At 58.3% G+C, this 26711-nt stretch overlaps 1 protein-coding gene across 2 annotated transcripts in view; it reads left to right on the top strand.

Annotated features, from left to right (window-relative positions):
• Nucleotides 1-2101: 2101 nt before the first annotated feature.
• NOTCH1 (notch receptor 1) overlaps nucleotides 2102-26711 on the top strand; it is a 41992-nt gene continuing 17382 nt past the window's right edge. For both annotated transcript variants that reach the window (XM_053962224.1, XM_053962223.1), the window contains exons 1-10: nucleotides 2102-2159; nucleotides 3826-3907; nucleotides 19955-20217; nucleotides 20504-20842; nucleotides 23805-23927; nucleotides 24078-24311; nucleotides 24427-24582; nucleotides 24672-24857; nucleotides 25261-25374; nucleotides 25987-26100. In XM_053962224.1, the coding sequence (XP_053818199.1) occupies nucleotides 2102-2159; nucleotides 3826-3907; nucleotides 19955-20217; nucleotides 20504-20842; nucleotides 23805-23927; nucleotides 24078-24311; nucleotides 24427-24582; nucleotides 24672-24857; nucleotides 25261-25374; nucleotides 25987-26100 (1669 nt within the window). The remainder of the gene's footprint in view (nucleotides 2160-3825; nucleotides 3908-19954; nucleotides 20218-20503; nucleotides 20843-23804; nucleotides 23928-24077; nucleotides 24312-24426; nucleotides 24583-24671; nucleotides 24858-25260; nucleotides 25375-25986; nucleotides 26101-26711) is intronic.

Here is a 26711-nt window from a genome sequence, read left to right as displayed (position 1 = left end):
CCGTGCTCCACACAGGGCCCTGGTTCCCCAGCCCCGATCAGGGCGCTGCTTTAGAGCCCAGAGTGGGGAAGGCAGGAGGAGCAGGGAAGGAGGGAGCCAGGGCAGCAAGTGAGGTACCGCTGCAGGGCTCACACCTTTGATCTGGGAAGCAGACTCTGCCCTTCGGTTTGTTTAATTGTTTCACACTTGCTCTGGAAATAGTTTACAACAGGAAGCAGTGGGATAACAGCAGGGCTGGCATGGGATGGGATGAGCCTGGGGGCTGGTGGAGAGGTACCCTGAGATGAGAGACACAGATGACCACAGTGTCACCTCCTTCCCATTAACCCGTTGCCGACCCTCCTTCCCCTTCCTCTTTCCCAAGCTTTCAGCCATCCCTCCATGTCCTCATGTTTGGGAGCTGTAAAAGCACTACCCAATACCCTCCAACAGCTCTTGAGGTAGACACAAGAGTCCCGTGGGATTTAAGTACCCACATCCCTGGAAGAGCTGGTAGCCCAAATCCTCCATGCTCTGAGTTTTTGCTCCCCACTTTTGCAGGCGCTGCAGCCTTGCTGAGCAGGGCTGGCCCCCAAAGCCCCATGAGGAAACATCATTTTTAAGCACCCTCACACGGGCTGTTCCCATCAGCAGTGCTCTGTGAGTACAGCCCTGAGCACCCCCTGCAGCCACTGCTTGCAGGAGACACCCACAAACACCAGTTAAGGGCTTCAACCTGTCCTGGACTCAAGGCCTGGATGGATTTCAGGTAGGGCACTCCAGCTTGGTTTTCCAGGCTTGGTTGTGGCCCAGTGGCAGCTGGGGCAGGAGTGGGGCTCTGAGGATGAGGGCACGGGGAACTCTGTCACCGCTGTTCTACCAGGAAAGCTGCACACCTGTGGGGGTTGTGGGGCTGCCCCTGGGTTTGGCTTCCCCGTTTCTCCCAGAGTGTTTGTTTGTTTGTGGATGCGGCGCACGGGGCTGGCCAGGCTCTGCCTGGGAGTTCATGAGTTCACAGCACAAAACAAACAACATCCGACCCAGCTGCCGGCACCTGCGGGGGAGCTGGGTGGGAAACGGCTCCGCGTACCTGTGCACACCTGAGTCCTGGTGGGGGTCAGGGGGGGATCCCCACACTGCACTTCCCAGTACCAGGGGATGCTCAGTCGCTGACCCATCATCCCAGTACCAGGGGATGGTACAAGCGCCCCATTCCTGTGTGTCCCGTGGTTTGTGTGCCCCAGGTCCTTCCACGGACACACCGTGAGTCAGGCTGGTCCTGGGGCCTCCTGTGGTCACTCAGTGGCTACTGCGGCCTCGGGGGCTGTGCAGGGGCTGGGGGGGCTGCACTGGGGAAGCTGTGCAGGGACTGCACTGGGACCATGGAGGAGCTGCACTGGGATTATGTAGGGTGTGCATGGGAAAGGGCTGCATCAATACTGGGGTGGGGGCTGAACGGGGGCTGTCCGGAGCTGCACTGGGGAAATGCAGGGCTGCTTGTGGGGGCTGCATGCAGGTGTCCAGAGCTGTGCTGGGGCTCTGTAGTGGCTCCACGTGAGAGTTGTGCTGGAGCTGCACTGGGAATGGGGGCCTGCCCTGCGGGGTTTGGGGGACTGCAGGGGGACGCTGCACCGGGGGTGTGCGGTGGCTGCACGGAGAGAAGGAGCTGCACCCGGTGCATCCGTGTCTGCATGCGGGGGGCTGCACCGGGGGTGTGCGGTGGCTGCACAGAGGGACGCGGCTGCCCGTAGGGGCTGCGCGGACCCCGCAACCGCAGCCGCGTCCCACTCGGGGACCCTGCGTGGCGGGAAGGGGGCTCCCAGCGGCGGCCCCCCGGGCTGGGCAGGGAGGAGCGTCTCGCCCATCCCGTCCCATCCCCTCCCGTCCCGTGGCGCCCGGCCCGCCCCGCACCGTCCCGTCCCGCCCCCCGCCGCCCGGCCCGGCCCGCCGGGGCTGAGCAGCCGCGGGAGGCGCCGCGATCGGAGTCGCTGGGCTCGAGCGCGCTGTGTTTGGGGCTCCCGGCGGGGCGGCGCGGACCCGCACAGGCACCGGCACCGGCTCGGCTCGGCTCGGCCGAGGCCCCGCGGATCTATGCGGCTGTGAGCGGCGGGAGCAGAGCGGGATGGAGCGGCTCCTGGCGCCCGGCCTCCTGGTGCTCCTGCTGCCCGCCCTGACGCGAGGTGAGGGCCGCCGCCACGGGCCCCGCACCGGCCGCCCCGCAGGAAGTTTGCCGGGAGCGGGGCCGGGAGCGGCGGGCACCGGAGCCCAGCGGGGCACGGCGGGCACCGGAGCCCGGCGCCGTCGGGGGGTCCGGGCCGGGAGGTTCCCGTGGGAACCGGGACTCGGCTTCTGCGGCGGGACCGGAGCGCGGCGCCCTCGGGGGGCGGGGGGGTCCGGGCGCGGGGTCCTCGTGGGAACCGGGGCTCGGTGCCGCGGGATGCGCCGGGACTGGGCTCGGCTCTTGCTGGAGAAGCGGAGCTCGTTGCCAGCGGAAGAACCGGGACCGGAACCGCGTTGGGAGAGCGGGGCTGAGCCCCGCCGGGGTGGCCGGAGCTCGGGGGAGCCGGGGCCGGGACGGCGCGGGGGAGCGCGGCGGGGCCGGGGCTCGGTGCCCCGAAGGAGGCGCTCGGGGCCACCGGGAGCCGGAGCTCGGTGCCCGGGGCTGCCGTCGGGGGGAGCGGAGCTCGGTGCCGGGGGGGAGCCGGGGCTCGGCCCGGCGGAGGGGCGCGCAGGGCGGCCGCGCTCCCGCTGCTGTTCTGCGAGAGCTTTTTTGACCGTTTTGCAAATTTTTCTCGGTTTCCTGTTTCTTGAAAGTCGGGGTCCCCCGGGGCCCCCCCCTCCGGGGCGGGTCCGGGTGCTTCGCCGCAAAGCGCTGCGCGACCGTCGGGGGCAGCGGGTCGGGGCACGGGAAAAGAGCCCCCAAAGCGGCCGGGGGTGCGGAACGGAGTGGGGAGCAGCCCATCCCGGGGGGTCGGGACCCTGTAGTGCCCCCCTGCCCCGGGACCAAGCTAGTAGCCCCCTCCGGAGATCCCTGAGAGGATTTTGGGGAGCGAAGGCAGCGGAGGCGAAGTTTGCAGAAAGTTGTGCCCGGCCGGAGCGGTCCCCAGCATCCCGCTGGAGTGGTCCCCAGCACCCCAGTCCGTGTGCCGTGGAGCACGGAGCCCCAGCGGGCTGACCCCGGGCAGTGTGGGCTCGGCGCCCGTCCAGGGCAGGATCTGGGTTGTGGCGGTGGCGGTGAGAAGCTGCAGTCGCTCAATGTGAAACTGCCCCGGCTGCACACGCGTGTCGCAGAACCAGTTACCGTGAAGAGCGAGCGGGCAGAGAAGGGGAAGAGCGAGCCCGGGTGGAAATCGGAAGCGATTCTGGTACTTTCAGCGAGTTGCTGTGGTAACTCTGCAGAATTTGGCTCTGAGGGCCAGACAATGAAACCTTTACTCATAGCAAGTTATGACGGGCAACTCATTTCGTTACCGGGCTCATGGTAACTAATGGGCCCCGGGCTGGATGTTTTTTCCCAAATGGCATTTGTCAGTCAAAGGCCTGATCTGGGGTTTCTCTCTGTCAGTCCTCCTGCTGGAGGAGCAGGCACAGCCTACCCTCAAACCCACCCTGGGTTTATTTTTAGGTGAGCCTCTCAGCGCAGGGGCCACACAGCCCCTGCCCCGTCCATCACCCTGCGGGTGAGGGCTGCCAGGTGCTGGAGCCCACCTCACCAGGCTGTGCAAGCACAGGGGCGTCTGGGGGTCTCAGCGAGCCTGTCCCCAGCCCGGGTGACACCAGGGGATGCAGCCCCCCTGCTGCCACCAGGGCCCTGAGCTGTGGCTAATGCTGTCCCTCTGTTTGCAGGTTTACGGTGCTCGCAGCTTGCCGAATCCTGCCTCAACGGGGGCAAGTGTGAAACTTTTCCCAACGGGACGGAGGTGTGCCAGTAAGTATGGAACAGCCAGAGGATTTTCATCTCCCCCGACCAAAGCTATTGACATGCATGTTGACTTTGCTTTGAAGGCTCTGGATTTAATAGGGCAAGATGCGTTTTCTTTCCTTGAGTGGCAAGAATAACCTGCTTGTGTAGGAGTCACCGCGAGTTTGGCAGGATCGGGCTTTGTTCCTGGCTGGGTGGAAAAACATGGGCAAAGGGCCATGTTTTGCTGGTGTTAGCCTATGCAGAGTGCCCTGCTGATGGAGCAGGAGGTAGGGCCAGCCCGCGGCGCTCCTTGGACCGTCGGGCGGGGAGGGGGGCTGTCTGTCTGTCTGTTCTCCACCTACTCCCTCCTGGCCCCGAAGCATTGCCTTTCAGTCCCTTGCACACTAGGGTGACCTGTACATCTCCAGTAAACACTCAAGGGAGGTTCCATGGCATGGCTCTGGCTGCTGGAGCTGCCCCAGCGGTGTCCGTGGGCCGATGAGGCATCGCCAGGGGAGCAGGGCACATCCTCCTGCAGTGCTGGTGCCAAGCTGTGGTCTAGCCTGGCGTTCCTGGTGGGACCTGGCACCCAGACTGGGTCTTTCTCCAAGCTGATTGTGGGGAAACGGATGTGTAAAGCGTTGGGACTCTTTGAAGGACCAACCGACCCACCGCAGCGATGGCCGATTCACTCCAGGCTCCCAGGGAACAATAACCAAGAGAAATGAATAAGACTCCAGCTCCCTTTTTAAAACTATTCCATAAAAGAAATGTGAATGGGCAAGGCTCTGTTTTCCGGCCAGATTTCCCCTCTGCCTGTTGAACACGGCCTGAGCTGTGAGCAGGCAGGGAGACGTTCCCACCCACCCCAAATTTCCAAATAGGAAGTCCTCGGCGGAGGAACCTGAAGGCATTTCCAATCCCAACCTGTTGAATGGCAGTTTCCCTTGACAATGTGTGTTGCTTTTTTGCAAATCCGCCTGGGTGCCGTTACTCTGCCCAGTAGCCGGGCACCTCCCGCCCCCTTCTCCAAGCTGAGCCCCCCAACCCTTTGGTGCAAATAAATCAGCAAATCAATCAGGCACATGAGCAATTTAATGGACAAAGGCTGGGTCCTTTTGTGAGGCACTAATGAATGCACGCCACTTTTTTTTGCACAGAAGCCCTTACCAACGCTTGACGCTCTAAATCTTGTTTTCTTTCATTCAAAGAGCGACAGCTGGGATTCGGTCGAAATTCGGCAGCTATTGTTAAAGGAGGCAGATTAATGCTGTGTGACTAATCATGTATGGCTTCCCAGAATGCCCAACCCTCCACCCCCTCCCCAACCTTACACCCCTCCTTTTCCTTGTGGTCATTCTTTCCTTTTTTTCTTAAGTCTCTGCAACTCCTGATTTACATTTCATGTGCAGATGGTGATGGAATCTAATTAGATCTGATGTGTGCGAGCTCTATTTGGAGAAGCCTCCAAAGTAGGCTCGGGGTGGGTTGGTTTTTTTTTTTTTTTTTAAGAGAAAAAGTTAACTTTAAAGAAGTTCTTGGTTGCTGGCTGTGAATAACCACTTCTCTCTTGGCTGCAGAGGCTTCATGAGCGCGTGTGAGTTATTTTTGCAGGAGCACAAGGTGTGTGCTCTGGGTGTGTTAAAGCTCTTGTCCCATGCAGGGTGATAGGGGTACAGCCAGACTGAAGGAGGTGCAACTTCCCAGATTACCTGATAGCAACTTGCAGAATCCTGGTTTTTCACTTTGTTTGAATATCTCTTGACGAGGAGCTTTGCTTCCAAGCTTCTTAAACAAAGCAGAGCCAAGAGCACAAGATACCAGACGCAGAAAAGCTTGGCACTGCCCTTTGGCGCCTGCGTGAAATGCACCATTTTGGCTGCTGGCCACATCTCTGCTCGGCCTGGCACTTAACAAAGTTTGGCCATAAAGCCCCTTTGTGCTGCCCCCACAAATCCAATTAGAAAGTGGAGTGAAATAAATAGCGTACGAGGGGGATGCTGCTCCGGAGGACGAGTGTCCCGGCGCTTGTGGCGGGACAGAGCTCGTTGGGTTACGTGGAGCCGACTCTGATAACTCCAACCCCGGGTTATCAGCCCTGCTACGGAAAGGGAACCGCCGGTGCGAGACCAGGAGCTTTCTCTGCTTTTTGTTATTTTACAGGGATACTTTGTAAAGCTCCAGGTGACTTATCTTGCTTGTCCCTTTGCCAGGCGGTGCAGGGCACGCAGGGCTTTAATTGAATGGAGGGACCAAGCATTGGATTGGAGGGCTTGAGGCAGAAGCACACTAATTAGGCTCCTTTGGAGCTGCTTTCCATCTTGGCAGGGTTTCCATCTTGAAAGCGCAGGCAGAGCAGCAGCAGTTTTGTGGGTCTTGCACAGACCCCAGCTGAAGGTTCTGGGTATTTTGTCCCAGAGCTGGAGCTTTAAAAGGTCCAGGCTGGAGTTGGTGGCTGCTGCAGGGCTTGGCGTGAGGTTCTGTGGTGCTGGGGAGCTCTGGCATTCCAGAAAAGGCACTCGCCTTGGACTAAGGCATTTTCCCAGACTAAATGAGAAGGTTTTTCCAAGAGGTCATTTTTGACTTCTAGTGATAGCTCCTAATTAGACTGTTGGATAACCCTAGTTTTGACTGGCATCCCTGCAAATGAGTTGGGCTGATTTTAGCTCTCTGTGCCATGTGACATTTATTCCCAGGACCTCCCTTGCTCCGCTAGTTAAAAGCAGATGGCATTGAAAGAGGGCTGAGCTTCCAGCCCTGCTCCACCAGCCTCTCGCCATTAAAGCCAGAGGAGCTGTGCCTGGGTTCTCCTCTTGCTCAGAGAAGCAAAAGAGATGGTGGAGGGAGAGAATAAGTTAAATTAATCACTGGGCTTGTGCTGAAAAGGGGGAAAAGTCGGTTTGCTAAAGTACTTCCTCTGTTTATGAATCAGCGCAGCGTTGTCGTTCAGCCAGGGCAGTGGCTCCTGAGCTGGTGCCCGTTGCCACCACCAGCTTCCACGGGCAGCGGGCCAGAAACATGGGAAGAAACATTCTGAAGGGGACCGTAGCGGGAAGAGGTGATTATTTTAGCTCAAAACTCTTTCAGGAGACAACCAGGAAGGCAGAGGAGTGATGTGAGCCCCGCGAGTTTCTGTGCCCTTTAAGTTATTCAACTGCTCAGTCATTGTTATCTCATTGTAAAGGGCGGAAGTTTCCTTCTGGTTTGGTTTTTCTCATGTGCTTTAACCCAACGTTATTTCCATGAAATAATAACAAAGAAAAAATACAGTCTCGGTGCTGGAGAGGAAGAGGGTGGAGTGTTGAACAATCAAGCAGAGGAAGCTCTTAAAGAAGTAGACGAGCAGTGATTCAGCCATGTTGAGAACTCTTGTTGGCTCTTTCGAGTCTGATCTCATTCTCGGAAAGAACAAGGTGGAAATGGGTAAGAGGGGAGATTAAAAATACCAAAGTGTCACCTGCTGCGGATTCCAGTGGAATAGAAACTCAAGCCCAGCTGCTGAGGTCATTGGGACAGCAGTGGGGGTTTTAGCCCTTGTCTAGAAGAATCTGTTTGTATCTCTGCTCTCTGCAAGGTGTCTCGGTGGTTATCAGTTGTCTCAGGTGGTCCCACTCACTTCTGCTCTATGTCCTTGGGATTTTATTGCTTGGGCTGAGGTTTTTTTTGCTTGGTTTTCCTCATGGCTTGGATACCTGTGGTGGCCAGAGGGTTGTCCTGTATGACGAGCATGGGATGTGTTTGAGAGGAGATATCTCAGCGGATCCCACAGCACAGAGATGAGCAGGAGAGATGGGGTGATGCAGAGGGGATCAGGAACTCACAGCAGTGTTCACCACCTCACATCAGTGGGGCTGTTCCCCACCAGGTACTCGAAGCTGTGTGCTCACAGAATGGTTTGGGTGGGAAAGGACCTTTAAAGGTCACCTGCAGTGAGCAGGGACATCTTCAATCTCCACGGTCTTGTGGTGTGAAGCAGTGCACGGGGCTCTGCTCCCTGGGGCTGGAGGTCACTCACTCTGTGGTATGGGGTTATGTTTTATTCCACCAAAATCTCTTCCATCTCAACACCTGACTCGCTGTCTTCCTTCCTCCTGGCAGCCACAACACGTCCATTTGTTCCAGCTGATACCTCACCTCCCGGGCTTTTATGGTTTATTGTATGTAGCATGAGGGGGACACGTATAAGTCACTGCTAGACCAGGCTATTCACCAATTAAGGGCTCGGACAACATAATCAGGAGGCACTTAGCAAGTTTTAAAATAACATTGTTTGGAAATTAACCTGCTTTTTCCAGGCCTGCAGGTGTGGTGACCCTCGTTTTGCTCGTGTTGGTTGGTGTCCCAAGCGGTGGCGGCGTGTGTACATGAGTGGAATGTGAAATTTATAGAGCATCAGCGTGTTTAACGAGGGAGTAGCCCCAGGGTGCACTTAGGGAGAGCTGGTGAGCTCTGGATCTGGATGGAGACTTCTCTGTGGTTAACGTGCTGCCAGGTGAAGGTTTTGCACCATGTGTTGGGGCTGCAGGGCGGAAGAGCCTCTGGGATATAACTTAAACCCCCCTGGGAAAGCAGACCTGCTGTGGGGTCTTGGTTGAGTCCTGCCTTCTTCCCAGTGACCAAAAAGGTATCCAGGGTCCCCTGCTCCACTCAGGGCTGTGTGCAGGCATCCTTGAGGACCTGCCAGGCTCCTTCTGCTGCCTGGGATGGGGCAGCACCAAGGGGCACTCGGGCTGCTCACTCACCACTCCCCAAGCTGGGCTGTTCCTGCAGCTCTGCTTTCTGTTCAGAGTTAGAAAGATCAGCAGTCTGGAGAAGTGATGCTTTGGGATCATTCCAGCTTTTTCCCAAATGGTGTTTTCATCTCATTACGTGCCCGTGGCACATGGTGCTGAGCCCCATGCCTGAAGGATGGTGCTGCATGCACCCATCCCATCAGCTGTGCCCAAATCCCATCGGTCCCCGATGCTGCCTTGCTGCAGGGTGCCCTCATGAGCCCGGATTTGCTGCAGCCAGAGTTCTGGAATAAGGATAGAAATGCTGCTCTGGTGCCAAGGGGAAATGGTGGATTTTTGATTCTTGGGTCTCTGAGTGTGGAGGCACCCAGGAGCAGAGAGGTGTGAGGGTCAGGCCCTGCTGACTGGACTTTATAGCAGAGCTCCTGTGTGTGATGTTGGGAAGTCTTTGCAGCACCCTGCTGGTCCCAGTGACACCAGACCATGGCAGCTCCCCAGGATGGTTAGAGATGTCCACCTGGCAGCTCCCCAGGGTTTAACACCTAGGTCTTGCTGGTAGAGCAGCTCAGTGCTGCTTCCAGCTGAGCATCTGGCCAGGTGTGATGGTGCCTGTTCACACCTGGGCACGCACATCTGGACTCTGCCTTCCTCTCGTGCACATCTGGTGGGTCAGGTCCTCTCCTGTCACCTCCTCATGCTGGCAGGTCCCCCATGGGCAGGGTCTGTGGTACAGGACGGTGTTGGGGTTTCCACATGTCTCAAGCAATTTGCTGGTGGTTAAAAGGGTGACCATGGAACTGTGGAATAGTTTGGGTTGGAAGGGACCTTAAAGATCTCGTTCCACCCCCTGCCATGTGCAGGGACACCTTCCACTAGCCCAGGTTACTCCAAACCCTGTCCAACCTGGCCTTGGACACTTTCAGGGATGGGGCAGCCACAGCTTCTCTGGGCACCCCGACGGTGCTGGAGGTTCCCGTTGGTAAATGCAGTGCTTGGTGTGAGAGATGCAGGAATAAAACCTCTGTGAGGAGTTTGGGATGGGGGAGAGATGTTTGGCTGGGCTATATATGGACAGCTCTGCCCCCAGAAAGAATATTTTCCGTTGGAAGGAACCTACCATGATCACTGAGTCCAACTCGTGCCTTCCACCTGCAGCAGAATTCACACTGTGCTTAAAGCCAGCCATACCCAAAATCAGTTCTGTGGGGAATCACAGAACACCCTGAGCTGGAAAGGGCCCACAAGGATCATTGAGTCCAACTCATGGCTCTGCACAGGACAAACCCAAAATCCCAGGGTGCGCCATGGGAGCAGGATGCTGGTGAGAAGCGAGCTCGGGGTGTGCCTCCCTCACACAGCCATAATTAATGTCTGCTTTAAGCTCTCACCCATCACGTCCTCCCCTTCCCCCCGTGGCAGCCTGGAGTTAATATTGGAAAAGCCAGTTAAACAGTTAATGTTTAGGCCATGGTTATTAGGCTCTTGCACATTTCCAGCAAAGGGAGCCGAGTCGCATTTTAATGGGAAACTTTCATGCTCAGTCAAGTTGCAAAAATTTATTTGCGCCGAAGTAATTTTCTTTTAACAAGTTTTCACCCTAATTCCCTTCCCCAAAACCTGGATTTAATGGTATTTATATGGGAAATGGATTTATTAAGTTTTAATGATGCTATAACGTTGCCCTTATTTAATAGAAGGGCACCCTGCAGGCAAGTGGCCTGGTGGTGGTGGGCTGGGAGCCACAGGGGCACCCAGGGGTGGGGAGCCTGTGGCCTTGGGCTTGATTTAAAGTCACCATGGCTGAGAGTGGCAGTGCCAGCTTTGCTTCTACCCTCTGGGCTGTGCGTGATCTGTTGTCAGGACTGAGTCTGGCGTCCTGCTGCCAATTCCTCCTCATCCTCTGTGGTGTGATGCGATGCTACCTGTGCCTGTCACACCTGTCCCCAAGAGGATTGTGGCAAGGAGCCCCTGGCACTGTGGCTTCTGGCTTTGTCAGCTACTCTGCCCCATCTCAGTGGGGTGATGGGGACCTCAAGGGCCACACACTCCCTGCTGGCATCACTGCCTGGGGATCAAGCATTTGTGAGTGTCCCATGGTTTATTTTAAGGAATTTTCTGCTGTCAACGAGCAGCCATGGAGGAGAGCATGTCCCCAGCACTCCTGCCCTGCTGGAGCATCCCTGCTTGGGGGGAACAGGATGAGACCCTCCCAAAGGCACTCCTGGATGGTTAAGCCATGGGATGGCTCCTCTGGAGCAGGTGGAGGAATGTGGCTGTCCGCTGGGATGCTTTGGGGCGGGCTGGGAGAGTGACCCCAGGGGGGAGCAGCAGGGAGGAGGAGGGGGCTGTCCCCGGCCCCCAGCCCCTATTAAAATGTTAGACACAGACCTCCAAGTCAAAAGGCAGGGCGACAGACGGCCCTTTCACAGGGCCTGCTGCTCCCCACAAAGGGGGGGTTTCCAGGGGAGGGGGGCAGGAATGCGGGCTGCGGCCGGAGGGCAGAGCCGCCACCATTGTCCCTGCTCCCTCGGCGAGGGCGTCATGTTGACACAGGGATTTCTGCCGGCAAAAGGTGTCGGAGGCAGAGGCTGTCCCTCCCTCTCTCGCCGTTTCCTTGGTTAAACTCGGCAGCAGCAGAAATCCCGGGATACAGATCCCAGGAGCTGATGCCCGTCTGCTCTCAGGTCCTTAAGCACATGGTTTCCAAGCGGGCAAGTTGTGCTGCTAATAACTATTTGGGGGAGTTTTGCTTGCAAAGGGAGACCAGCAGCTCCATGGCTGTGAGGTTGAGGGGAGCTGGATCCATCCCTGTCTGGCCATTGCCACCTCTGCCCACTCCCCATCCCACTGAAACATCCCCAGCAGGAATTTCGTTGGCTTTGTGCCACGGGGCACCCGTGTGCTCTGCAAAACTCCCCTCTCCTCCTTGTTTATAAATATCAGGGCTAAATTTAGCTTGTTTAAATTTTTGGTGGCTGTTCAGATCCTAATCGTAGGGTTTAAGTTCAGGATTAGACGAGTGGGATGGTGGGGTCACGAGTGGGAGTTTTCCATATTTGGCTCTGGGGCAGCGCGGTGTTTAGCCAAAACTTGGTTTGAGGGGGAAAGGCGGGGAAAAAAAGGAGTCTATCATCACTTAGTGAATGGTGACACTGGGGCTGTGTGTGTGCCAGAGCTCTGAGAGCACAGCAGAGTGAATTCAACCTGCATGGGCAGCAAGTGCTGGGTCCAGAGCAGGGGAAAACCAGCAGTTACTCCAAAAGGGGTGGGGAGGGAAGAGAGACTTCAGGCAATGCTGGGCTGGCGGGCAGCCTGTGGAGGTAGAAATTCCTTATCTCCCCCAAATTCTGACTTTTTCTTCTGCTGGCTTAAAGAATAAAACATTTTTAGAGGGCAGGGAGCAGTTGCAGGGGGTGTTCTCAGATGCCACAGGGGCTGGGTGCCATTCCAGTGTCTGATGGGTGCTGCGGGTGCTCGCTGGGGGACCCGCCCCAGGAAAGTCACACGGGTGGGTGGTGGGACCATGTGCCAGCCCCAGCCCAGGCTGTTTTCCCTGGGGATCCTCTGCTGGAAGCACATCCTTCGTGGTCACCCCATAAATGGGCTCCTGCGAGAGGAGGAGCAGGGGCCAGGGTGAGCAGAGCGAGCCGGGCTCCCACAAACAATGGGGCCGTGCAGCTTCACACCGGCAGAGGATATAAAAAAAAACATCGGCTGGGGAAAACAAATATTTCATAGCAGCCATTGTTGAGGGTGGGAATGAGGCGAGTTTTGTCTTGGGCTCTTCCTTCGACATCTTTCATGTTTGTTGTGAATGAAGCTCCATTGAAAGGCAGCTCCTTCCCAGGTAGCCAGTTACCACCCGTGAATAGCCTGGCCACTCTGCTTAGTAATGGGATTATATTGTTTTTCATTACAATGGGAACTTTGATTCCCAAACTGTCCTGACTAATGTCTGCTTAAGAAACAAAGCCATTTTTTTTTTTTTCCTTCATAGGAGGAACAGGGCTCTAGCATGTTTTTTCCCCACTCCTGTCCAGGAGTATATCCAGCTTTGGGAATTCCTTTAGTTTCTCTCCAGATGAAAGTCTGGATCTTAAAATCTCAATTAGATGACTTGGGCTAGGTCAAAAATGAAATGGAACAAGAGAAGAAAAAAACACATCAAAGACTTGGGATTGCAGTTTACTTTTTTAATTAAACAGGAATGGAGATCTGCTCTTGCTTTATTAACCTGATGTCACTTGGAGTAACCTGCTGCTTTGCCAACCACCTCCCTGTGTGAAACTCTGCTTTTTTCCCAGGCTGGTGTCCCAGAGTGTTTAATAAAGCAGGACCTGGATGAGACTTCTTTAAAAAACCACCACTTAGGTCTTGAGCTGGGTTTTGGTACTGGGAGCTCCGTCGTGGCTGCTGGAGGTTTCTGTGGGGCTGTGCTGGCGCCGGGGCAGCTTTAGGGTGCATCAGCCAGTCGGGGTGCCCCACACATGGGTGAGGGCATCTGGGCAGCTCTGCCTTCATGCCTTGGCTCTCCTGGGAGCTCTGGGGAAGCCTTTGGTTTCTTAACAGGCACACGTGCCAGGAACCACCGAGCAACGCTGCAGGTGAGGTGTGGAGCCAGAGGGGGCTCGAGCAGCCCCCCCAGCTCCTGGCTGCCAGGGAACAGGGAGCATCCACAGCCCCCATGTGCTCCAGGGAGATCAGGGCAGCACCCAAAAGTATTCCTCGTCTCGCTGCACCCCGTTTCCTTCTGTGTGCTCCTGGTGATGCCCAGCGAGGAGGGTGGGGCAGAGAGCAGGGTCCTGAGCTCTGATTCCCCAGCAGGATTGTTTTCCAGAGCTCCCTGCCTTCCCCTGGCTCCAGAGTGTGCTCCTGTGTCAGCAGGCTGTTTCCAAGGCAGGAAGCTGTCCTGGAGAGCACAGTATGCACCTGTTGCTCCGTGCATCACGGGAGGGATTCCTGGGGAGGCAGTGCAATGAGAATGAATGGAATAAGCTGGAGTAAGGAGCAGGTTTCTTCTCTCAGGGAGACATATCCCCAAGCACTGGCCTTTTCTCTGGTCACATTGGAGCCAGGGGAGATCAGGGTTCGCTGGGCTGGCAGCGAGCAAACGTGTCTTACGGGAAAGGGTGTAACTTCAGGAGAGAGCTGGCTCTGCCAGGCAGGGAGCCACTGGCACAACTGGAAAGGTGACTCTGGTGTGTGGCAGCCTGATGGAAAGCAGGCTCCCTGCTGCCTGGGCTGTGCAGCTGCTGGGGCACAGGGGAAGGTGTGGGGCAGGAGGCTGTGGTTCCCGTTGTCAGCCCGAGGATGACGGTTACCCCGAGAGGTGTAGGGCCGTGTCACTGCTCTGCACCTGGGAGCAGCCTGCACTGGCTCTGGGCTGTTGTGCAGCTGAGGGAGGCTCTCCTGCAGGCTGGTTCTCCTTCCTTCAGCTGTTGCCAGCAAACATGTGAAATCCGAGTGTCCTGCTCACGTTTGGTCACTTGCTTCGCTCCATGGGGTCCCGACCATGCTGGCACAGCCACCCACAGGTCACGCAGCACATTTGCTGCTGCACAGGGCTCTGGGGGTGTGAAGGTCCCTCAAGGGGGGCCCTCTGCACCACTCAAGGTCACAGTTGTGGTCCTGAACCTTCTCTGTGCTGGGGTGGCTCTGCCTGAGACTCAGGGGCTCATCCGAGGTGGCTGTTCTGAGCCACAGGTAGCACGGAGCAGAGAATGGCATCCCCCAGCCCAGCCTGTCGGGGTGGGGGCCTGTCCCCATGGTGGGAGACCCTACACCCAGCACCAGGGAGTGTGCTGGTCCCATTGGTCTCAAGTGCCCCCAAAATGGTGTTGGGAGTAAAGACCTGAGCCTGCCCTGCTCAGCTTTCCCACGCTGCTCATACCTTGGGGAAAACAACCACGGCCGTTTATGCTTCCAGCAGCTGAGGGTGAGGAAGAGGTTAGGTGATAGCAGAGCAGATAAGAGGCAGCCTGGATGTGGGGCCAGGAGCCAGAGTGGGGCTCCCCACCAGCCCCCTGTCCTCTCCTGCAGTGTGAGGCTGTCCCCTGAACCTCCCCCTCCATAGGATGGGCATGGGGGACAGCCCGTGCATGTGCTCCAGTTTGCATCTGGTTTCCACTTTGCTTGTTGGGTTTTTTTTTTTTTTTTTTTTTGTACATTTTAAGCCCAGAGTGGGTTTTACCTCCAGCCCTGCCACGGTCTCAGTGTCCCTTGGGAGGACACGCTGCAGCCAGGCAGGAGGGGGGTGCGAGCTGGGGGGTGATGCAGGACATCCAGGACATCCCATGCAGCAGCACCCCTGAGACACACCCTGGCCTTAGGTTGTGCTTGTGCAGGGCTGTGCACCCCGAATTTGAACAAAGCCCCCGTGCAGCAGCACCCCTGAGACACACCCTGGCCTTAGGTTGTGCTTGTGCAGGGCTGTGCACCCCGAATTTGAACAAAGCCCCCGTGCTGCCATGTGGGAGCCGTGCCGGGCTGGGTGTCATCTGTGCTGGCCGTGGCAGATGGCAGCTTAGTGCAGAAAGGAAAACATTAGTCTTGGGTCAGAGGTCACAGAAACATCTGCCTCGGGATGCTTTCAGTGCCCGCATTGCTGCGGAGGGACAAAACCTGTTGCTGGTGGGTTGGAGGAAAAGCCTCGTGCACCACGAGCGGGGACAGAGCGAACAAAGGGCTGGCAGCACCAGAGCCACACACGGGGAGCACCCAGAGCAGAAACCACAGGCTGGGGGGGCTGGGATGGACACCCCAACTCTGCCAGAGGTGCTGGAAACTGTGGCAGCCCAGCGAGCAGAGGTGTAGAGCAGAGCTGTGGCAGCAGTTGGCTCTGATACTCCTGCAGCTCATTCATGCTTCTGATTTTCTGATCTGCTGAGCTCTCCTGGAACCTTGCTGGAAGAGCTGCAGCGTTGGGCCATTGGTTGTAACTCCTGAAGGATGTGCAGCAGACACAACAAATGCACGTGCCCGTGCTGAGCAGATCCAGATTTGTCCCAGACTTGGTGCTGGGAGCAGAGTGGGAATTCGGGGCCGCTGTTGCTGTTCCCAGGCTGTCCCCAGGGACTGCTGTCTGACCTTGGACAAGGCCTTCTCCATCACCCTTCACACTGGCCATGAATCATGCGGATTTATGGCCGGCAGCTCAGTGCGTTATTAATCGTGTCCCTCCTCAGCACAGTTTGCACTCGGATGCTCATTCTGAGGGGGAAGGCACATCCCAGCCTGGTGCTGTGGGAATCCAGCTCCCAGCCTCTGCCTGACCTCCAGAAACAAAAAAAAAAAAAAGCCACGGGGATGGCCAGACACCCGGGGGGTTGTAAATCAGTGTGTTCACCCCTGCAAGGAGCACCCTCATCCACAGCGTTGGGGACTGTCCTCTGTCCTGCCTGGTCCCTTGGTGGAACACACCCCAGAAGTGTAGAGTTGTGAGACTGTCTGCTGCAATGGTGCTGGGAGAGGGAGAATTGTGTGTTGGCGCAGGGCTTGGCCATCACCGGGATGGGGATGGGGATGGGGATGCCATCACCCTCCATCAGTGGCTAAAATGGAGCACCTGATGCCTCCTCAGCACATTAATGAGTCAATGGAAACAGTGAGGGAGACACAGGGGTATTTTTAGCCATTCCTGCCTGGTTTGGGAACGGGGTGCTCGTCATGCCTGGAGCTGGGACCGTGACCACAGTGGCCTGAGGCTTTCACAGGGGCTCCTCAGGACCCCGGGCAGCTTGGCCACATTTCAGTGCCTCAAAGCCGCTTTCTAATGGCCCTCCTGAGCTGTTTTGATCCTGCAGCACCCGCCCTGTCCTCTGCCAACAGGTCTATCTGTAATTAAAGCCGAGCTTTAATGTCTCCTATGCTAATTTCCATGAGCTGCTTGGGGTTTGGTTTGGGTAGCCCTGGCTTGGGAAATGCCAAAGGAAAAACCACAGGGTGATCTTCACCTGGCTGAGCCCGCGGGGACGTCGCATCCTCCACGTCTGCTCACCTGGAATCCCTGACACCGCCTCATGTTTTTTTTTTTACAGAAAATAAAGCTCAGCTCCTTGGGCTGAGCTTTAGGAGAGGTTTTTAGTCCCTGGAGAAATAGGTGGCTGTGTGGTGAGGTTGTAGAAAAGCTGGGAGTTGAACTTAGCTCTGTTGAATCCAGCCTTTCCAGACCTGGAAAAGTTGAAAAATAACTACAGCTTGGATTGCCCTGATTCTTCACCTGGTTTTTGATCTCTTGCTTTGCATGCGAGACTTGTCTCCAGGCTTTCCTCTGCAGCCAGGACTCTCTGAATCTGCTGAGGTCGCTGGGCTTTGAAATGCAGCTCCAGTCTGTCTGTGAGTGAGCTCCAGGACCCGTGAGGGGAGGGAGCAGTGAAATTCATCCTGTGGCTTCATCCACAGCTGGGAATGTGCTCTTCCCTGCTTGTCCCAGAGCTGCTGTTGCAGAGAGGGCAGGAACAGCCCCGTTCTCTGCTGAAGCATCTACAGAAGATGCAGGAGCGGTGTGGAATCCAGCAGGTGTGAGAGAGGAGGATGTCCTGGGCACAAAGAAACCAAGATGACTTAGAAACCATGGAAGGATTTGGGAGGTTCCCCGTGCTGGGAGCCGTGTGTGAGGTGGGTGTGTGAGGTTGGGAGTTGCTGGGCGTGGACAGAGGGTCTGTGCTGCACAGCCCCACGTGGAATGATAGAAACTCCTCCTTGGGTCAGAGCAGTGACTGCTGGATTGGAAGGGTGCCTGTGCTGCAGGGTTTTTTTCCTGAAGATTTGCTGGGAATGCCCCTTTCTGGGAGGAGAAATATGGAACGTGAGTGTACCCTGGACTTGATGGCCCACCTGTGCCCATCCCAGCCCTTCCAAGCTGAACTCTTCCCTGCCATCTGCTGCACTCTCCTCACTTCTGGACCTGATTGTGGCCATAAATCAGCTCTTAACACAAACAAACAGAAATTGATTTTAAAATAATCTACCAGCTCTATGAAACTTGAGGGGTTTCCTGAAGCACAAGTCTGGAAAGCACCTGAGCAGCCCCGCAGGTGTGAGCAGACCCCAGCCTGGGCACCGCCAGTGACCCCAACCCTCCCTGTGCCTTCAGGCAGGGGCTTCCCTGTCCCACGGGGTTCTTCTTCCCATCACTGATTAACCTCCTGGCTAATAACCACGCCCAGATTCGGGCTGGGATTTACTTTGTTTTCCCCATCCATGTGCTCAAACCCCCACTTGCCTGCGCTGGAATCAGAATCGGTCCCAAAATGAATTGCGTGGGAGGGCGCTGGGCTTGTGTGCCCCCTCTCCCCGACCTCACGGCGCAGGAACCCCAATTCCAGAGAGCCCTACTGCCCTCCTGCCTTGGCCTGGGATGCCGAGCATCCATCCCCTCCTGGTCCCCAGCGTCGTGTCCCTCTCCCGTGGTGCCACCACCGCGCTCAGCACTTCCCGCGCTGCCACCGCCGCTCTTTGTCCAGCATCAATTTTTTTTTTTTTTTTCTCCCCCTTATTCCCCTTTTTTTCCCCCCACTCCTTTCCCTCCCATTGGAGCCTCCCGTGACGCTCCGCTGTCCGCCAGCCCCCGCGTAGCGCGGGGGGATTGTTTTAAGAAAAAAAGCGTGTGCGGCGCGGCGAGGCGGGGGTTTTGCCAGATGACTGCACAGCCCGGCGGCGTGCCTGTGCCTGCTCCTGTCCCCGCGCCTGTGCCTGTGCCCGGCCCCGCACAAAGAGCCCTTCTCCGGCGGCCCCAACCTCCGCATTCCCCCGCGCAGCCACCCAGAAGCGCCGTCGCCCCGCGGCCGCGGCGCCCGGGGCTCGGAGCCGCCGGCGAGCCGGGCACCGTCCGCGGGCGCCGGCAGCTGCTCTGCCTCATTAGGATGCACACCTGCTCCCCGCCGCCCTTTGTGTGCCGAGCAGATGCCCCTGATTTATTATTATACACATTTTCTTTTTCATTTGGCCTGGATAATGCCGTCTCATTAACTCAAAATGTCTCCGAATCCTGACAAATTCTCACACAATCCCCAACAATGAAATCAGAATTGGGTTAAAAAAAAAAAAAAAAAAAAAAAAAAAAGAGAAGAAAAAAAAAAAAAAGTAGGAGGAGAGGGGGAGCGGGGCTGAAACGTGGTCTTGCTGCCGGCAAAGCGCCGTGGCTCCGGGCTGGGGCGGCTGAGGGTGGGGTTTGCTGGTTGTGCTTCACCAGAGGAGCCCCACGGGCTTGTTTTGGGGGTTGCAGGTGACTGCTGTGCTCTGCAGCATCCTCTGGGACCCCCCCCCCCCCCCCGCTCACCCCCTTGCCACAGGAGCCTTGGAGGCAGTGCGGGAGGCTCAGGAATGCGATGTCCCACCAGATCTGATGGCAACAGGTGTGAGCTCGTGGTGCCCTGAGCCTGACCTGCCACAGCACCGTGGGGACCACAGTCCCCCAGTGCCCGGGTGCTGTCACCTTCCCCACCCATCACCTCCAGCTGGGGTTGCCTTACCCCCAGGCTGGTGGGTTTGTGCCCCATCCCTGGGATTTTTTTGTGTCAGGTGCACAGCTTTGCTCTGTCCTCAGCTTCCCCCCTCTGCAGGGTCCTGCCAGCCACACATCCTGCCCAGGCCCACCAGGATGGCTGGTGGGGTTTGCCCTCAGGGCATATCTCTGGTGCCAGCTCCAGTCCTGCTCCAGCCCAGGTGGCCAGTGGTGACAGACGGTGAACCTGGTGGTGGCATCGGGGGTTCTTTTCTCAAGGTCCCCACACAGAGGGGATGCAGCAGCCAGGGCCACTCGCCCTCCTTGTGCAGGGTTTGGCTTTGGGGAAGCTCTCAGCTGACTTTGAGGAGCAGGACCTTGTCCCACCTGTTGCCAGCCAGTGCTGAGCCCCTGCTTAATTGTGTTTGAGTGATTTAGGATGGAGGGAGGATAAAAATAGCCCTGGTGAAGCAGAGACTCCAGCGTGGGCAGGGACAGGCAGGGAGCAGGGCTCTCCCCATGCTGCCTGGCCCCGTGGATTAGGTGTGGGTATGGGGATGCTCCCCTTGCCCCCACCATGTGTCCCTTGTGCCTCGATTTCCTCTTCAGCGGGGAGGGGAGGGGGAAGAACCTCCCTGCGATGAGACGCAGGACATCAGCGCCGCGGCTGCGGTTCTGCAAGTCAGCACAGGCCCCTCCATGGGGGACGCCTTTGTTCCCAGCACCTCTTTCATCTTCCTCTTCCCAGCCCGGAGCAGCCAGGGCAGAGAGCAGAGCCTCGCCACTGCCAAACCCGACTGTGCGTGCGGGGCTGGGCCGGTCCCCGGGGGCGCACGGCGCCCTCGGGCCACTCGGGGCCATCCCACTGACGGCGCGCGTCTCGCCCCTGCACAGGTGTAGCGGTGCCTACGTGGGCGAGCGGTGCCAGCTGCCCAACCCCTGCCTGAGCTCCCCCTGCAAGAACGCGGGCACCTGCACGGCGGTGGTGCGCGGCAGCACCGTGGATTACACCTGCGCCTGCCGCCTGGGCTTCACCGACGAGCTGTGCCTGACGCCCCGCGACAACGTCTGCCTCAGCAACCCCTGCCGCAACGGCGGCACCTGCGACCTGCTGACGCTCAGCGAGTACAAGTGCCGCTGCCCGCCCGGCTGGTCAGGTGAGGGGTGGCACCCTCCCGGCGTGGGGAGGGATGGCCTGCCACGGGGCTGGAGAGCTGCCGCTGATTGTGGGGTCTGGGAGGTGGGGAGGGTGGTCTGCAAAGCTGGTTGGGGGTGGGTGGGTCGTAGCTGGGGGAGTTGCGACCCTGCTGCGCAGCGGGGGGATCAGGTGCAGCCAGTGCCAGATCCAGGTCTGCGCCGCGGTGTGGATCACTCACCACCTCACCGCCACCAAGAGCTGAGCTGCTGTTTGCATCCTCACCCTGCCCTCCCTGCCCTCCCCAGGCAAAACCTGCCAGCAGGCCGACCCCTGTGCCTCCAACCCCTGTGCCAACGGGGGCCAGTGCGTGCCCTTCGAAGCCCACTACATCTGCCGCTGCACCGCCGGCTTCCACGGCGCCAACTGCAAGCAGGACGTCAACGAGTGCAACATCTCCCCGCCCGTCTGCAAGAACGGGGGCAGCTGCACCAACGAGGTGGGCACCTACCAGTGCTCCTGCAAGCCGGCCTACACCGGGCAGAACTGCGAGCACCTCTACGTGCCCTGCAACCCCTCGCCCTGCCAGAACGGGGGCACCTGCCGCCAGATCGGGGACACCACCTACGACTGCACCTGCCTGCCAGGTAGGGAGGGGAAGGCATGGGGCAGCACCTCGGTCCACCCTAAATGAGGAGTGCCTGAATTTCCCGCGGGCTGTGACTCTGGGAGGGGCAAAACCCTCTGGCCGTGGGCTGGTTGTGCCGCGTGCTTTAGGGAAGATGTTGGGCAGCGATGCCTGAGGAGGAGAGTTCATCTGGGGGCTTTATATACTTTGTGTTTCACCAAAATAGCTCTTCCAAAACAACTGTTTGAGCAGAGGCCCCTGTGCGGATGCTCATATTCCAGAATAAGAGTGCCTTTTTCCGCTTTAGCTTAATCCACTTCCAGAATGGAATAATTAGCCCGGAATAGCTATTTTGGAAAGTTTCCGAGTGCTAATGGAGCTGGGGAACTCTCTGTGCTCACTGCTGCTCCCTCTGGCAAACCCTGGAGCAGGCCAGCAGGATTGCAGCCTCTGGCATGGAGAGCTCCTGCGGAGGGGCCTGGTGGGCACTGTCCTGGGAGCTCAGCACCCTGGAAGGCATCTTGGCACCCTGGAAAGGAGCTTGGCACCCTGCAAGCCCTAGAGAAGAACAGCAGCTGTGAAAGGCCTCACTGACCCCAGCAAGCCCTTTCACTTCTGCCTTCAGACAGTGGGTCTGCAGCCCAGTAAGGGCAGGGAGCAGAAGGGACTGAGCTGCTCCACACTCCACCTGTCCCTGGGTCAGCTGGAGAAATGAAACTGGAATTTCAGCCCGGAGCCATGCTCAGAATTGTGTTTCCTGGGATGAGTGCTGTCCTCACCCGAGGCAGCCGCACCGGCCAGCTGTGGCAGATGTGGAGGGGATGCACCCGCCCTGTCCCTGGGAAGGAAGCTGTGGGCAGCACAGCGCTGCCTGAGGAGTCTCTTGTGGGGTTGGTTTGATCCTCTGGTCACCCATAGCCCAGCCGTGGCCAGAGCAGGATGAGGGTTGGGTGGCTTCTCTGCTCTGCACCCTGGGCAGGGCTGGGCATTGCCATGGGGAGCTCCAGCCTCTCTTCCTGTAGCTCCTGCCCCATCTCTGCTGGGGACGTGGCATCAAGGTGGGGATGGGGTCTCCCAGATGGCACAGACACCCACACCCTGCTGGCAGCCCAGCCTGGGTTAGGGAAGATAAGTGATTCCTGTGAGCTGTGTGGGGATCTGGTCTTGATGTCTGACACGGGTTCAGGGGTTTCATCCCCTTCCCAAAGCTTTTGGCTGCAGTACCTCAGGAATGTCATTAACCATCCAGAACAGACAGGGCCCTGCAGGATCTCCTGCCTCACCCCCACCACAGCTCACCCAGGCTGGAGCAAAGCTCCTGTCCTTAGGGATGGGGAGGTGTGGGGCTGACCGGGCGGGCAGTGCCAGGAAGGAAGCCTTTCCTTGCAGGATGAGCTCCCGGGGGCGATGCTCCTTTGGAGCAGCTCCGAGCCGTGTCCCGCAGGGATGGGCAGGTGGAGGTGGCAGGAGGAGCTGTGCTGGCCCTGCCCTGCCGTTCTGCTGACGAGGCACTTTCACTGAGCGTCGGGCACGGCGGGGTGAGGCACAGCCTGGGGCAGAGCCCTGCTCCCGGCAGGATCGGCGCTGTCACACCCAGCTGCGGCTCCGTGGGCCGATTCCAGGAGATTTGCATCCTGCAGGAGCTGCTTCACCTCCCGTGGGGTGGCACAGCCCCTGCTCCAGGGAACAGGGGGTCCCTCAGCACCTCCTGCACGGCACACAATGCAGGAGCTGCACGGCAGCAGAGGCAGAGGGATGGGGGGGGCTGTTCCTCATGATAAGGGGGTGATTGATATGCTGGTATGTGGCACAGCAAACGTGGAACAATGTCCCCTTTTCATTCCTGGAGAGGCCCGGCTGTACTGGGTTTCTTCGAGTTAAACTAATCTTGGCTGTTTTATCGTGCCATCGCTGCAGAATGTAACCCTGAGTTTAAAGTAATTGCCGTACTAATTACTCATTTGGATGGTTCAAAATGAGTTAATCCTGGTATCTAGGACATTGCGAGCTATGGCTGCTCAGCCCCTCTGCTTAAAAATGAGGTGCAAATCAATGTTATCTGCTCGGGACTCCTACCAGCAATCATAAAAAGCTGTGGTTGCTCCCCATGTGATGGAGATGGAGAGAGGAAAACATGGAGAGAGTGAGGGGAAAGCTCCCAGCTGGGCCAGGGTCTAGGGTCCCACAGAGGATGAGTCTGGACACGTGGTCCTTACCTGTGGAGGTGACCTTTTTTGGTGCCTGGGTGGGGAGCAGCCTGCTCTGGACCTGCAGAATGCCCTGGGGAGTTTGAGGGAGCTGCAGGTGGACACTGGCTCTGTGGGCTGGCATTGCCATCCCAAACCCCAAGCAGTTGGGTCAAGAGTTTTGAGGGTCGTACGGTAAATGCAGCTTTTAACACAAATGTCAGTCAGAGGTGGCTTGGCAGACGTCCTGAGGAGGGCCTGGCTGCTGTGCTCCTGCTGCAGAGGCTGGGGGCAGCAGCGTTTCCATGCTATCAGCTGGAGGTGATAACAAACCCAAGCAGGAGGTGGGCTGGGATGAGCCCAGCGCCGTGTGGGATTGTGGCTCGCCCTGGCAGGGACCTGGATCCCCCTCAGGGGCAAGCGCTGCTGCTGAGGCTCTTTACAAGTGAAATGAAACGCCAGTGATTCAGCACTGGGTGCCACAAGCCTTCGTGGGAGCAGCCCTGCTTCGTTCTGGCTTGTGTGGAGTCAGATCCTCCAGTGCTCGGGGCAAGCGTCTCCAGGGCTGGAGGCTCTGGCAGCAGGGGCACCCTGCCCCGTGCAGAGGAAGCTGCTGCCTGCCAGGCCCCAGCAGAGGCGGAATGGGGATGAAGATCAAACCAGGCAGCTGCTTCAAAGCCACCTGGAAAACACTCAGCACCTGATAATGAGCAACCTGCTGGAGGTGGCGAGGGGCACGGTGGTGACACAGGCGGTGGGTGAGTTGGCATCATGGCAGGTGTCTCCTCTGCACAGGGTTCACGGGTCAGAACTGTGAGGAGAACATCAACGACTGTCCGGGCAACAACTGCAAGAATGGGGGCACCTGCGTGGACGGCGTCAACACCTACAACTGCCAGTGCCCACCTGAGTGGACAGGTAGTGCCAGGAATGATGGTGGCACAGGGCTGGGCTGGGAGGACGGGTCCTGCCCGTGGGGGATGATGGGCACAGTGTGGGCAGAGCTGTTCTGCTTCACATCGGGAGCGGTCAGTGCCAGCTTCATGCAGGTGCCCTGTCCCCTGGCAGGTCAGTACTGCACTGAGGATGTGGACGAGTGCCAGCTGATGCCCAACGCCTGCCAGAACGGTGGCACCTGCCACAACAACCACGGCGGCTACAACTGTGTCTGTGTCAACGGCTGGACGGGCGAGGACTGCAGCGAGAACATCGATGACTGCGCCATGGCCGCCTGCTTCTACGGGGCCACCTGCCACGACCGGGTGGCCTCCTTCTACTGCGAGTGCCCCCACGGCCGCACAGGTGAGGCCCTGTCCCACCTTGCCCCCTGCCCTGCATGTCCCCTGGCTCCTTGCTGCAGTTCTGGTTCGCAATGACTCGTGTGCCCATCGTCCTTGACGTGCCTTTGGCTGCCCAGGTTTGCTGTGCCACCTGGACGACGCCTGCATCAGCAACCCCTGCAACGAGGGCTCCAACTGCGACACCAACCCCGTCAATGGCAAAGCCATCTGCACGTGTCCTTCGGGGTACATGGGGCCGGCCTGCAACCAGGACGTGGACGAGTGCTCGCTGGGTGAGCTCACATGGGTGACAGCAGCGTGGCTGGGGAGGGCTCTGGCACAGCCAGGAGCGAGTCCTGAGAGCTGTGCTTGTGTTTTACAGGAGCCAACCCATGTGAGCACGCAGGAAAGTGCATCAACACTCAAGGGTCCTTCCAGTGCCAGTGTCTGCAGGGCTACTCAGGCCCTCGCTGTGAGATTGATGTCAATGAGTGCCTCTCCAACCCCTGCCAGAATGATGCCACCTGCCTGGACCAGATCGGGGAGTTCCAGTGCATCTGCATGCCCGGTGCGTGGGCAGCCCTGTGGACTCAGCCTTGGTGCTGGGGGTGGGCAGTGGGAGGGCTTTGAGTGCCCCTGAGCTTCAGCTCGGTGCAGGGTTGGGTCAGCAGCTCCTCTGTGCCTGGGGACAGCCCCAAAAAGAAGGAGCTCAGTGAAGGTTGTGTGTTGGGGGGGACAAGAAGAGAGATTTGGGCACCATCAGCCCTATACTGAACTCATCTTGCCAACCTTGGCTTGGATTGAGCCAAAACCTGTTGATCCAAGGAGCAGCTTGTGCATCAAATCCCACCACGTGTGGAACAGCTCCTGAGCTGCCTTTTAAAGATGAGGGGTGCCCAGGTGTAACGCACCTGATGTGGGGTTGTGCCAGCCCTGTGCCGTGGCGCTGACAGTGCTGGGTCTCTCGGCAGGGTACGAGGGGGTTTACTGCGAGATCAACACGGACGAGTGTGCCAGCAGCCCCTGCCTGCACAACGGCAACTGCCTGGACAAGATCAACGAGTTCCACTGCGAGTGCCCCACTGGTACGTGGCACCCCTCCCGCTGCCAGCAGCCATCCCTTTGCCACTGCAGTGGAAACAGAGCCAGGATGCATCCCGGCTGGAGTCAAGAATGGGCTCCTTAAATTTCATAGCCCTCCGAAATGGGGAGAGTGCAGCAAGTGCCTCGGAGGGGGCTTCTCCAATTGCCATGAGGGGCTGAGCCCCGTGCGGGCCATGCTGCTCCAGCTCCCGCCCATGGGAGAGGGGAAGGAGGATTAAACCCCACGGCTTTGCACTTGAAAAGGCCCCTCTTTGGGAAGGAGGGCTGGGGGCTGGTGGGGGCCGCACCAGCGGCTTTGAATGCGGTGTCAAAGTCACGGGGTGGAGCAGAGAATGGGGAGACGGTTAATCTGTGAAAGGAGGTTTTGAAGTTCAGAGACTTTGCTCCTCTAGAGATGTAAATAAGATGCTCTCAATGGTGGGTCGCAGCCCCGCATTCAGGGCCCCCAGCAGCCGTCCCCATGGAAACCCGGCGCCCCAGCCGGGATGCGGGGGGCCGGCGGGAGCGGGGCGGGGGGGGCCCAGCGGGAGCTGCCCGGCAGCAGGGAGGGGAGCCTGGCAGGTCCGGGGATGTGACTTCTCCCTCCATTCCAGGCTTCAACGGGCACCTGTGCCAGTTTGACATCGACGAGTGTGCCAGCACCCCCTGCAAGAACGGTGCCAAGTGCGTGGACGGCCCCAACACCTACAGCTGCGAGTGCACTGAAGGTGAGGGGATCCTGAGGGGCTGCGGGCGCCCTGCCCAGTGACATGCTATGAAACCACATTTAGTGCCCACCTCTTCAAGCACCTGCTGTGGCAGGCGTCCCCAAACTGCCCATCAATGAGGTTGGTCCCTGCTGATGGGACTCCTGTGGGGTAGGATGTCCCTTTCCCTGGTGTTGGCGGAACAAGTCGAGCTCTGGAGCCTGCTGGCCCCGGAACCAGGTGTATGGAGCCTGGCAGTCCTTAGGTGTGGCCCCGCAGCAGCCGTCCCACCGTGCTCCCGCCCGCCGGGGCGGCAGCGAGGGGGAAGGCAGGAAGGGAGGAATAAAGCTGCCTCTATGGGGACGCAAGGTGCAGGGCCGCGGGGGCTCGCCGGCCGAAACCCAAGGAGCAGTTGCACAAAATGATGACTTGAGCCCTGGTGGCAAACAGTGGCTCTTTTGTGGAGCAGCTCCCGCCAGAAATCTTCCAGCTGAATGGCCTCTAATTAGTGTCTTGCTAATGCCAAGCCCCGATGAAAAGCTGCTATGTGGGCTTGGCGGGGTCTAGTCAAAGCTGTACTTTGTCCTCGGCTCTCCACCCCCAAACCCGGCGGGGAGGGAGCTGGCCGGGAG

The sequence above is a fragment of the Vidua chalybeata genome, chromosome 21 (genome assembly GCF_026979565.1).
Source record: "Vidua chalybeata isolate OUT-0048 chromosome 21, bVidCha1 merged haplotype, whole genome shotgun sequence".
Lineage (NCBI taxonomy): Eukaryota > Metazoa > Chordata > Aves > Passeriformes > Viduidae > Vidua > Vidua chalybeata.
Note: the sequence above shows the minus strand (reverse complement) of the source record. Positions and strands in the feature narration are given on the sequence as shown.